This window comes from Diorhabda sublineata, chromosome 6 (genome assembly GCF_026230105.1).
Source record: "Diorhabda sublineata isolate icDioSubl1.1 chromosome 6, icDioSubl1.1, whole genome shotgun sequence".
In the NCBI taxonomy this organism is placed as follows: domain Eukaryota; kingdom Metazoa; phylum Arthropoda; class Insecta; order Coleoptera; family Chrysomelidae; genus Diorhabda; species Diorhabda sublineata.
In genome coordinates this window covers 35772723-35786866 of record NC_079479.1, presented here as the reverse complement: position 1 = coordinate 35786866, position 14144 = coordinate 35772723, and the positions used below count along the sequence as shown (strand labels likewise).

At 29.8% G+C, this 14144-nt stretch overlaps 1 protein-coding gene across 6 annotated transcripts in view; it reads right to left on the bottom strand.

Moving 5' to 3' along the window:
• The window catches only part of LOC130445516 (beta-1,4-glucuronyltransferase 1-like), a 31367-nt gene that overhangs the window by 7188 nt on the left and 10035 nt on the right, over positions 1 to 14144 (bottom strand). For 3 of the 6 annotated variants that reach the window (XM_056781172.1, XM_056781176.1, XM_056781174.1), the window contains exons 2-6: positions 5294 to 5421; positions 4002 to 4255; positions 3505 to 3662; positions 2123 to 2354; positions 1787 to 2053 (exon numbers count right to left, since the gene is read on the bottom strand). In XM_056781172.1, coding sequence (XP_056637150.1) covers positions 1787 to 2053; positions 2123 to 2354; positions 3505 to 3662; positions 4002 to 4244 — 900 coding nt within the window. In that variant the 5' untranslated portion in view covers positions 4245 to 4255; positions 5294 to 5421. Of the gene's footprint in view, positions 1 to 1786; positions 2054 to 2122; positions 2355 to 3504; positions 3663 to 4001; positions 4256 to 5293; positions 5422 to 7504; positions 7644 to 14144 lie in introns of those variants that run through there. The other 3 variants (XM_056781175.1, XM_056781173.1, XM_056781171.1) reach the window with 2 other exon arrangements.

The window sequence follows — 14144 nt, the reverse complement described above, 5'->3', positions numbered from 1 at the left end:
CATTCAATATGTCAATATTATAGTCCGTTCATATATTTAGTAAAATTATAGTCCGTTCATATATTTAGTAAAATTATAGTCCGTTCATACACTTTGTGGAGTTAATTTTATTCAATATGTCAATATTATAGTCCGTTCATATATTTAGTAAAATTATAGTCCGTTCATATATTTAGTAAAATTATAGTCCGTTCATATATTTAGTAAAATTACAGTCCGTTCATACACTTTGTGGAGTTAATTTTATTCAATATGTCAATATTATAGTCCGTTCATACACTTTGTGGAGTTAATTTTATTCAATATGTCAATATTATAGTCCGTTCATATATTTAGTAAAATTATAGTCCGTTCATATATTTAGTAAAATTACAGTCCGTTCATACACTTTGTGGAGTTAATTTTATTCAATATGTCAATATTATAGTCCGTTCATATATTTAGTAAAATTATAGTCCGTTCATATATTTAGTAAAATTACAGTCCGTTCATACACTTTGTGGAGTTAATTTCATTCAATATGTCAATATTATAGTCCGTTCATATATTTAGTAAAATTATAGTCCGTTCATATATTTAGTAAAATTATAGTCCGTTCATACACTTTGTGGAGTTAATTTCATTCAATATGTCAATATTATAGTCCGTTCATATATTTAGTAAAATTATAGTCCGTTCATACACTTTGTGGAGTTAATTTTATTCAATATGTCAATATTATAGTCCGTTCATATATTTAGTAAAATTATAGTCCGTTCATATATTTAGTAAAATTACAGTCCGTTCATACACTTTGTGGAGTTAATTTTATTCAATATGTCAATATTATAGTCCGTTCATATATTTAGTAAAATTATAGTCCGTTCATATATTTAGTAAAATTACAGTCCGTTCATACACTTTGTGGAGTTAATTTCATTCAATATGTCAATATTATAGTCCGTTCATATATTTAGTAAAATTATAGTCCGTTCATACACTTTGTGGAGTTAATTTCATTCAATATGTCAATATTATAGTCCGTTCATATATTTAGTAAAATTATAGTCCGTTCATATATTTAGTAAAATTATAGTCCGTTCATATATTTAGTAAAATTACAGTCCGTTCATACACTTTGTGGAGTTAATTTCATTCAATATGTCAATATTATAGTCCGTTCATATATTTAGTAAAATTATAGTCCGTTCATATATTTAGTAAAATTATAGTCCGTTCATACACTTTGTGGAGTTAATTTCATTCAATATGTCAATATTATAGTCCGTTCATATATTTAGTAAAATTATAGTCCGTTCATATATTTAGTAAAATTATAGTCCGTTCATACACTTTGTGGAGTTAATTTTATTCAATATGTCAATATTATAGTCCGTTCATATATTTAGTAAAATTATAGTCCGTTCATATATTTAGTAAAATTACAGTCCGTTCATACACTTTGTGGAGTTAATTTCATTCAATATGTCAATATTATAGTCCGTTCATATATTTAGTAAAATTATAGTCCGTTCATACACTTTGTGGAGTTAATTTCATTCATTAAGTCAATTTTATAGTCCGTTCATATATTTAGTAGAATTATAGTCCCTTCATACACTTTTTAGAGTTAATTTTATTCATTAAGTCAATTTTATAGTCCGTTCATACATTTAGAATAATATTATAGTCCGTTCATGCTTATAATGAATTTAATTCATTTGAATACCTCGATATTATAGTCCGTTCATACATATATTAAAACAAATTAGTAATTGAACAATAGATAAATGAATTTGGCACTTACCCTAGGATTTTTGTTGAGTAGAGGTCCTTTATTTTCAGCGATCATCGCTAGGAACTTTTCTATTACGTTAGGACTAGGATACAGTTCGATATCTGACGGTAAGATGAAATGTGTTTGAGCCATTTCTCGAGCCACGTTCCTACCGACGTTTACGGGATACAGAAGCTTCTTCTGAGCCTTGTACATATTTTCGCTGGAGAAATTCATGAAAGGAGGGACCAGCGAACAGTTGTAAGGTTCCGCGAATAAGGAATCTTCCTTGGGAACCTGATACAAAATAAAAACAAAACCGAGTGACTATGAAAATATATAAGCGGAGTATTCTGATCCATTTACCTCTTTAGGAACGTGTTTGGTACTGAAATAAATGTGGAAAGTAACCAATTCTTTCACCATGGGCGTGGTACAATCCCTGAGGTATGCTATGGAGTCGATAGTATTTTGAAAATCAGTTCCCGGAGCGTGTAGAGCTATACTGATTGGCCCGTTCCATCGTTCCAGCAATGGCACCAAGTTATCCATAAAGGAAAAATCAGCGTGGGTTGTGTATGTTATACTTTCATGGCATCTGGAAGTTCACGTCAAATTTGCGTCACAAAATTTAGAAGGTTTTGATTTGAAAGGGGGAAGATTTTGAATTTTTATTTTTGAAAAAATAAAATTGGATCTTTCACCTCATATAATTTTTACAAATACGAATTTGATTAAATCCTTTAACATCAACTATTTAGGCACACCTTTTCTCTATGGAATGAGATAAGGTAGAAATATGTATGTGCTATAGTTTCAGAATTATTAATAATAGTATGAGAGCTTGTCAACTATTTTTATACCAGTCTGTTATTTTCAGTTTAAAACAAGTTATATTTTTATAGATATGATACGTAAAGATTTAATTTATTGTTTTATTCATAATATAAACGTTTTTCTTTCATTTTTCCCTTATTTTTCAATTCCAATCCCATAGATGTGAATGCTACAATTTTTTCAATATCAACCTAAACTTTTGTTACAAAATGAACCGTTTTATCATAATTCAAAACTGGAATTTATTGAAAAATTACTTAATGTGAAGCTTGAAATAATGGTTGAACGTTTTAAACTCAGTTTACAAGTTTTTTTCAAAAATTTACGTACTAAAACAGCAACTGAATCACCTAACCTCTAATCAACATTTTATTACAAAATGAAACACTCCATAACTAATCTGAAATCAACTCTTTACTAATTAAGCACACATTCTCGATACAAATTATGTATAATCACACATATATTGTTACTTTAACATTAATTTTTTAATTAATTAACTGAATTCGAAGGTCATTCACTACTACACTTTATTTCACTACTAATCTCGTCACTATATCAAATGACAAATTGATTTTTCGTTGATCACTTTTCAGATACATTGTAATACACAAAGTTTAATGATCTACTAATTTGTATTACGCATTATATTAAATATTTCGTTATTTAAACTTATAAACAAACACGACATTAAATACGTTTTGACATTAAGTTTGGCGCTAACCTCACACCAACTTTCGATCCTGACAATTTGAAAATGCGATAAACGCGGAACTGTTACTAGAAACTGTGAATTCAGATCGAGAAAGATTCGTGATTGAATCGAATTCCATAGAAACACCGCACTGGATTGACATTAGTTAAAAAGAGTTAGAGATAATATAAATTTTTAAACTGTGTTCGCAAATTACCTGTGACTTATTTCGGCTGTTATGTAATTGTAAAGGACCCAATAATCGCCTCGTTGTTGAATTTTCGGTACCATAGGTTTGTCTACGCATTTTGTTACCTCCCTTACTTTATCTATGATTGATGGAACGGGTTTTGATGGTTGTACATCCATCACAACCTAAACAAAATAAGATTAATTTGTGCTTCTTCTTCTTTCACTTTTTATTAGGCGTGTTGAATAATTTCACTTTAGACAGGGCCGTATTCGGGATAATTTCAAATAGAAATTTGGAATTTTAAAACGTTTTTAATTATTTATTTCAGTTATTACAACTTTTAACTGGAATATAAAATTATATATCGAGAAAAATGTTGAAGTAAAAAAAAATACAGTATAAAATGAATTTTTATTGGGTATTAATTCTAATTTTAAAACAAATTTATATTTAACGTAATACCCTTGAAACAAATACCTGAATAATATCTGTTTACCTGAGTAATGTGGGAAGTTACTTACATTTTGATGGGTTTCTATATAATTTTTGATCGGATCGACGGCGGGTATTATGTCCTTGACAGTAATATCTTCGAAACCTGAGGAACCGAGGTTGGCACTACCGAGAGCGGCAAGATTCCTACCGGATTCTTGCATTTCTCTGATAACGGGTACTGCCGAGTTGGTAAAAACGTGAACGAATCCATATACGACGAATACTACCAGCAGTAATTTTAAAATGTAAGATTTTCGGTTGGTATACATGTTTATTACCTCTGTAAATAATAGCAAGACTTGTATTCTATCTACAGCGTGTCCGAAAATGTTGCATACTTAAAGACACTCTTTTTTATCGTAATTATTAGGAAAAGTTGAGTGTAGTATGAATTTGGAGTACAACATGGATGAGTAATGATGAATTGTTTCGAAATTGTCATTTTTATAACCTAAAATTTCCGGTATGTTTCTGGAATTATCGTTTTTTGTACAAAAATTAATATGTGGAATTTATATTTTTTGATATACCTCGTATACGAACAAAATTATAATTATTTTTCCTATTATATCAAGATAACAAAAAAAATTAAAATCGCCGTCAACCACCTTTAATTAAAACCTATGCCGGTCCTGTATTCTCGTGCTTAACAACGAACGTTTTTTATCCGCTCTTTCTCGTCGCTGGTATTTGCAATGTTGCCATCGTAATATTTAAGATTTCCTTATAATTTTTATTTAGTTTTCTTTTTTCGACACGATTCGTGAATAATTTTTGTAAACGAAATGGAACTTGTAAGAATGTCATCATAACATATCGAATTAAGAAATATTTTCAAATTTTACTTACTTTTAATAATTACACGTGATATTTCTGATGACTACAACCGAGTTCACACTATAAATGTATCGTTAGGAAAATTTTTACCTTGCCGGGTAAAATATTTATCGAGTTAATGGGACAGACGAAAAGGTATGTGTGTCAAACATTTAAATAGATATCTTGAATATTTCTTCGGTTATTCACGTTACTTGAATCCACTAATCTATTTGTTATATTCATTTTTAAATTTTAATGCCAATGAACCGTAAAGAATTTCGAAAAAGCGGGTTACCTCGTAAAAAACAATTCAATCTCGCTTAAATATAGGGAAAAAAATATCAATTGGCATCACTGTAGATTGTAGAGTACAGCGCAAGTAATAAACCGACAATTACCGAACACACACGAGTAAAACTGTCAATTTTTATTTCATATATATACAACATAACCTAGTAGAGAAAAATGAAAACAGTGAAAAATAATTGTTTTTACTCACGCCGCTACTTTTTTCTTCCTGGTGGTCTTGAACGAAGGTAACTTTTCAAATTTAAAAAGCCCATTGAGCAGGCGGTAAACCCTTCATGGAGATTATATACTAAAAATTCGTTGGCATCTCACTTCTTTCTGAAAATAAATATTTCGACATTTTCATCAATAAATAATTATCGTTGTGTTCAAAAATATACGATTCCAATCGTGTTTTTATTCAAATTACCACCGTCCAATTATTATCATAATATCCTAATTATGTTTTCAGAGCTGGCAACACCGGTTCATTGTTTAAGAGGTTACGTTAAATCATAATATTTTCAAATACCGTTTACTAATCTCAAATAATTGTATTAATTTTTGAAAAATCCTATTTGGATATAGTATATTTACACAAAAAATATTAATTACATATTTAAAATTACAGTTTATTAAAATCACGAACTGATTACTGAATATAAATATATATAAAACACATAATACGTAGTAGTATTGCGTATTGCCTAACTAATAGGTTTACATGGAACATCGACGATCGATAAAATTTGTTTCTTCTCCGTACTTAAAGGTTATCTATGATTATACGGTATAATGGCCGTTAACCTTGTTTTTTGATTTGTTACGTTTAATATATTTTATTTTACATTACTACGAAATTTCCATTTATTTTTAGGTCCGATTTAATGAAAAAAAAAAAAATTCCCGTTATTCGTTTATTAATTTCAATTTCGGTCCTGTTATGATCGTTGATAATAATAGTTTATGTATAACAGGAAATCATGAATGATATTAAACTCATTTCACTGAAGCTTCAAAGAGATTAAAAAAAAACTATTAAAGCTGATTTCCTCCTCAGTTATCTCCAGTTATATGAACGTAGGTTTATGTATCGCGAAAAATGATAAATTCGTTCCTGTCATTCCACTAGAATTTGTTACGGATTATCATCGAAGTGTATGAATGTCAAATTAACTTGTTTGAATTTGGCGCGCTTTAGTAACGGTTGTTTGGAAGATGGCGGGTCTTTAGATTATTATATATAAATTAATCAATTTAGATAACTGTTTTTGAACGATGAATTGCGTGTTATAATTCATTTAAACTATTAAAAATTTATATTTCACTTCATAATTACTGAAATTAAAAGTTACCTCATTGCTTTTCCTTAGCAAAGAATCTTAACCTTGAAATTTGACCTTGTAAATTCTTATACTTCCTAATTTTTTTTTTCTCGTAAATCGGTGTGTGTGTAATGACAATTAAACAATCATAATTCAATATTTACTCACAACGACCTTGTCGTAAACTATTTTGATTAATCGGCTTCTAATCAAAACGACAATAATGCATATTTTAATTTAACTAATATTAGATAGATGAACAAAATTATTAGTCATTTATAGACGTATTAGTCATATACGAGGGTTGTCGCAAAATGTGATTTTACTGAAGCGTGAAATATTAATAAATTGCGGGTTTTTTTAAAAAAACATGATCAAACCTCAATTATATTTATCAACTATGAAAAAAATAGTTTTTTCATTACAATTATACAAGGTATGACGTGAAAATAATGCTGTGACAGAGAAAAATTTGCCATACAACCCCTCGTTTCTGAGTTACAGTCCTTTAAAGTTGCAAATCAGAAATTATATCAAGTCTAGGATCATCCTGTATATTAACTTAATGAATTAGTGAAAAACTTAATATTTACGCATAATTTTCAATTCTGATCGACTTTTTTAATAAAAAATTTTGAATATAAAGGCATTTTACTATTAACAAAAAAACATATTTTTTGATATACCCCGTATACTACTGGAAAAATTTCTTTTTAAACGATTGTATTTTAGATTTTAAATCACGCACTACATTTTATCAAAAATAACTTTTTGTACCAAAATTGATAATAAATAAAGTTTGCACAGTAAACAAATTCCTAACCTCAAATTTCATCTAGTACTTTACGTCTTTTTCAACAATGATAAAAACAGTTTTACGAAAATCAGCTGATCTGTCGGAGTAAAATTTGTTACCATCCCTCGTATACCAATAAAAATAATTATCTCACGATAGTATATGTATTTTTAAATTACGAAAACATATTGTATATGTCGTAAAACCAATAATAAAAAAGTTAATTCTATTATCAATTTTTTAACGGTATAAAGAAAACCGTGAAATAAAATTTTCACTATAATAACGCAAGGAAATTTACCTGTGACTCACAGCACCGATACGAATAATGCAAACACCATTTTTCTTTTCAAAATCTTTCTCAACGTGATACGGCGACTGAATTATTAATCTATTGCACAAAACTAACAATGGTTCTTTCTTTATGAAATCCACGTCTATTGTTTATGATTTATATTGCTTCAAATAAGGAAAGTGATAGACTAATATTTACAAAACCGAAATTAAAAATCGTTGTTACCTATATTTCATAATAAATTAACGTTTCATTAGTTTTATTTATACAAAATATTAATTAATAAACAGTATTGGAAACGTAGGAATATCTACCAGTGTATTTTTCAATAGAACGATTCGTCGATGTTTATTTTAATAAACTGTTCCACAAGGATTCAGACTACACTTTAGAGTACACTGTAATGATGTAGTTTGATTAGCCATTGATACCAACCAAATTTTATATTTCATATTTTAGAACAAAATCATTTAACGTGTTATAATTACTTACACTAAAATTGATATACAAAGTGATTTTTAGTTATAGAACGCGTCATATACACGTAGTTTTATAAAATTTCGTTTATAATATTACAACCGATATTATACTGATATTTACATAGTTGCCAGATTTTTTATTTTCATGGGAAAATAATGAATTTTATTATATCTAATAAATATGAAAAAAATTTGTCGATATAAATGAATTTAACAGTTAATAAACTTATTTAAGTATATTTCGTGATAATTAAATACAAGTTTACTAACGACATCGTAAGTTAAAATGTAATTTACAACAAGAACATTCCAAAATCAGGACACACCGTATATTACAAACAAACTGCAGATAAATATTGATAAATTAACGAGTGGTTTCATAAATTAGAACATGAAAACATGTTAGTAATGATATAGATAACCGTGTTCCGATTGTATAAATCATTATACGAGAAAAATCAAGAACAGCTGATGAATATAAAATTTCAAATTTAAAAAATGAGAATGAAGTTGTAATAACCTCGATTAAGTGTGACAAATAACGTTAAAACAAGTAATAGTTAATACAAGTTCTAAAAATGTTGTTGGAGGTCACAAAAAATCTTATAATTGTTTTGATTAAGATATAAAAAGAACAAATAACTATAAAAATCAATGTTTTCACTCCAAATGACTCAATTTGAACTAAGCTAAGCGTTAAGAAGGTATTGAAAAGGTCAAGGTCAATGGCCAGCAACGACTGATGGATTTGCAATGATTGTTTGTCATATTTATTTATAAATTTCAATTAAGGATCGTTTAGTAACATCCTGACTAGGTATATATATATATATATGAAAAAACATTAATCAAAAGGAATTTATCAATCAAAAAACCACATATCGAATTTAATAATCGACCAAAAATGACCATAACCTCAAATCAAAACGAAGTAGCATTTCAGGTACGTATATTTAAAAAAAATATATTTTACTCATTGCTTGCTAAGCAAAACGATCAATGAACACGAGTTATAAATTACTGGTTCGAACGGACGTCGATTAATATGGATATATATATAAACGCCATTATGCGAATTCATTTTTCATACGCTAGTCTAATTGCTGGCAATTAAATTGCAACAATTAACAAACAGATACAAACTATTCATTGTTTTTCCCGTGAGAGGTATCACGCGGCAATTAAATAAAAAGGGAAATTTAACTCAAAGAAACAGTTAATATTGTCTACGATGTTTTTTATACGTCGTATTTTAAATCCTAAATGCGACGTTGCCGGACATATTTCTTGTTCAATCGACGATTTACCGATTAAATTAAATTAAATATAGTTGTTTATCTATTTTCTTAATGTTGATTACTCAATTTATCCACTTTTTTTTATATACATTTGCTGAAATATTGTATATTTAGTAAAAAGTAAACATTCGTTTTAGAATTTACGGCAGTCTAAATATAGTCGATAGAATAAACCATTTTTTGCATCATTTAAATAGCCGAGGCAATAGTAAAAAATGTAAACTAATCGCGATTATCATGTCAAGGCAGTTATTTTTGAAAAAATATTACAAAAACAAGTTTTTTTTATCATATTACAAATCCACGAAGTGCGTTTTGTTTGTTACCCGGTATATTAAAAGATGGCGACGTGACGTCACCGGCCAAGAGGAATATTACTACGCGTTAAACATGGCGATTACTACGTTGCCAAGATGTGATCCTTGTCTGTTGTTTTAAATCTTATTTATTCAATTTATGATATAATATTAATCATGATGGCTTGCAAAAGATTAAATTGCCACCATATGTCGAAAAAAAAAAACGATAATCAGTAATAAAATTACGACATAATCTACAATACTTTTTTGTGAATCGAATATACAAATTGAATAGTTAATTACTTGCATTATCTTCAATTTATTTTCGACTTAATGTGGTTTGATGACCTACCTTTTGAAAAAATAATACACAGTCGAGAGAAAAAAAACGTTCGATTTAAATTTGATGAAATTGAATTGCCCAATCTGTTCTGTATTAATTTACATTCTTTTCAATTTGAATTTTAAAAACAAAATCTTACCTAATAATTATACAGTTTGTCACATCTGTTTTCGCAGGTTAGTATTACGCGAAAGAATTGATTATTTTTTTCCTTCAACACAAATTATATGAAAATGGTTTTAATCCGCTTTTTTTTAAATACACCTGTATCGATTCTCTAATTTTGCTCATATCTTCTGAACTATTGAACGCACAGCTCTATAAGCAAGCTCTATCGAATTAGGAAGAATTGTTTTTTGATCTGTACAATTTTCAAGATCCACATATAACTAATTACTGAGATACACGACTTAAAAGTTGCTTAATGTTTTTGAGTATACGAAAATGTCATAATCCTATAAAGTTATTCGTATCTCTTGAACCGTTAGATATAGAGTTTTATATTGATATTCTATCGATTAAGGACGAATTGCTCTCCGAACAGTCAAATTTTCACATTTCCCCTGCAATTATTTTCCGAGATACAAGACTTCAAAGTTGCTCAATGTTTTTTGAGTATACGAAAATGTCATAATCCGATAAAGTTACTCATATCTCTTGAACCGTTAGATATAGAGTTTTATATTGATATTCTATCGATTAAGGACGAATTGCTCTCCGAACAGTCAAATTTTCACATTTCCCCTGTAATTATTTTCCGAGATACAAGACTTCAAAGTTGCTCAATGTTTTTTGAGTATACGAAAATGTCATAATCCGATAAAGTTACTCATATCACTTGAACCGTTAGATATAGAGTTTTATATTGATATTCTATCGATTAAGGACGAATTGCTCTCCGAACAGTCAAATTTTCACATTTCCCCTGCAATTATTTTCCGAGATACAAGACTACAAAGTTGCTCAATGTTTTTGAGTAAGCGAAAATGTCATAATCCTATAAAGTTACTCATATCTCTTGAACCGTTAGAGATAGAGTTTCATACTGATATTCTATCGATTAAGGACGAATTGCTCTCCGAACAGTCAAATTTTCACATTTCCCCTGCAATTATTTTCCGAGATACAAGACTACAAAGTTGCTCAATGTTTTTGAGTAAGCGAAAATGTCATCATCCGATAAAGTTACTCATATCTCTTGAACCGTTAGAGATAGAGTTTCATACTGATATTCTATCGATTAAGGACGAATTGCTCTCCGAACAGTCAAATTTTCACATTTCCCCTGCAATTATTTTCCGAGATACAAGACTTCAAAGTTGCTCAATGTTTTTGAGTAAGCGAAAATGTCATCATCCGATAAACATACTCATATCTCTTGAACCGTTAGATATAGAGTTTTATATTGATATTCTATCGATTAAGGACGAATTGCTCTCCGAACAGTCAAATTTTCACATTTCCCCTGCAATTATTTTCCGAGATACAAGACTTCAAAGTTGCTCAATGTTTTTGAGTAAGCGAAAATGTCATAATCCTATAAAGTTACTCATATCTCTTGAACCGTTAGAGATAGAGTTTTCTACTGATATTCTATCGATTAAGGACGAATTGCTCTCCGAACAGTCAAATTTTCACATTTCCCCTGCAATTATTTTCCGAGATACAAGACTACAAAGTTGCTCAATGTTTTTGAGTAAGCGAAAATGTCATCATCCGATAAAGTTACTCATATCTCTTGAACCGTTAGAGATAGAGTTTCATACTGATATTCTATCGATTAAGGACGAATTGCTCTCCGAACAGTCAAATTTTCACATTTCCCCTGCAATTATTTTCCGAGATACAAGACTTCAAAGTTGCTCAATGTTTTTGAGTAAGCGAAAATGTCATCATCCGATAAACATACTCATATCTCTTGAACCGTTAGATATAGAGTTTTATATTGATATTCTATCGATTAAGGACGAATTGCTCTCCGAACAGTCAAATTTTCACATTTCCCCTGCAATTATTTTCCGAGATACAAGACTTCAAAGTTGCTCAATGTTTTTGAGTAAGCGAAAATGTCATAATCCTATAAAGTTACTCATATCTCTTGAACCGTTAGAGATAGAGTTTTCTACTGATATTCTATCGATTAAGGACGAATTGCTCTCCGAACAGTCAAATTTTCACATTTCCCCTGCAATTATTTTCCGAGATACAAGACTACAAAGTTGCTCAATGTTTTTGAGTAAGCGAAAATGTCATAATCCTATAAAGTTACTCATATCTCTTGAACCGTTAGAGATAGAGTTTCATACTGATATTCTATCGATTAAGGACGAATTGCTCTCCGAACAGTCAAATTTTCACATTTCCCCTGCAATTATTTTCCGAGATACAAGACTACAAAGTTGCTCAATGTTTTTGAGTAAGCGAAAATGTCATCATCCGATAAAGTTACTCATATCTCTTGAACCGTTAGAGATAGAGTTTCATACTGATATTCTATCGATTAAGGACGAATTGCTCTCCGAACAGTCAAATTTTCACATTTCCCCTGCAATTATTTTCCGAGATACAAGACTTCAAAGTTGCTCAATGTTTTTGAGTAAGCGAAAATGTCATCATCCGATAAACATACTCATATCTCTTGAACCGTTAGATATAGAGTTTTATATTGATATTCTATCGATTAAGGACGAATTGCTCTCCGAACAGTCAAATTTTCACATTTCCCCTGCAATTATTTTCCGAGATACAAGACTTCAAAGTTGCTCAATGTTTTTGAGTAAGCGAAAATGTCATAATCCTATAAAGTTACTCATATCTCTTGAACCGTTAGAGATAGAGTTTTCTACTGATATTCTATCGATTAAGGACGAATTGCTCTCCGAACAGTCAAATTTTCACATTTCCCCTGCAATTATTTTCCGAGATACAAGACTACAAAGTTGCTCAATGTTTTTGAGTAAGCGAAAATGTCATCATCCGATAAAGTTACTCATATCTCTTGAACCGTTAGATATAGAGTTTTCTACTGATATTCTATCGATTAGGGACGAATTGCTCTCCGAACAGTCAAATTTTCACATTTCTCCCGCAATTATTTTCCGAGATACAAGACTACAAAGTTGCTCAATGTTTTTTGAGTATACGAAAATGTCATAATCCGATAAAGTTACTCATATCTCTTAAACCGTTAGAGATAGAGTTTCATACTGATATTCTATCGATTAAGGACGAATTGCTCTCCGAACAGTCAAATTTTTACATTTCCCCTGCAATTATTTTCCGAGATACACGACTTCAAAGTTGCTTAATGTTTTTGAGTATACGAAAATGTCATAATCCGATAAAGTTAATCATATCTCTTAAACCGTTAGAGATAGAGTTTTCTACTGATATTCTATCGATTAGAGAAGAATTGCTCTCCGAACAGTCAAATTTTCACATTTCCCCTGCAATTATTTTCCGAGATACAAGACTTCAAAGTTGCTCAATGTTTTTTGAGTATACGAAAATGTCATAATCCGATAAAGTTACTCATATCTCTTAAACCGTTAGAGATAGAGTTTCATACTGATATTCTATCGATTAAGGACGAATTGCTCTCCGAACAGTCAAATTTTTACATTTCCCCTGCAATTATTTTCCGAGATACACGACTTCAAAGTTGTTTAATGTTTTTGAGTATACGAAAATGTCATAATCCGATAAAGTTACTCATATCTCTTGAACCGTTAGAGATAGAGTTTTCTACTGATATTCTATCGATTAGGGACGAATTGCTCTCCGAACAGTCAAATTTTCACATTTCCCCTGCAATTATTTTCCGAGATACACGACTTCAAAGTTGCTCAATGTTTTTGAGTAAGCGAAAATGTCATCATCCGATAAACATACTCATATCTCTTGAACCGTTAGATATAGAGTTTTATATTGATATTCTATCGATTAAGGACGAATTGCTCTCCGAACAGTCAAATTTTCACATTTCTCCCGCAATTATTTTCCGAGATACAAGACTACAAAGTTGCTCAATGTTTTTGAGTATACGAAAATGTCATAATCCGATAAAGTTAATCATATCTCTTGAACCGTTAGAGATAGAGTTTTCTACTGATATTCTATCGATTAGGGACGAATTGCTCTCCGAACAGTCAAATTTTCACATTTCCCCTGCAATTATTTTCCGAGATACACGACTTCAAAGTTGCTCAATGTTTTTGAGTAAGCGAA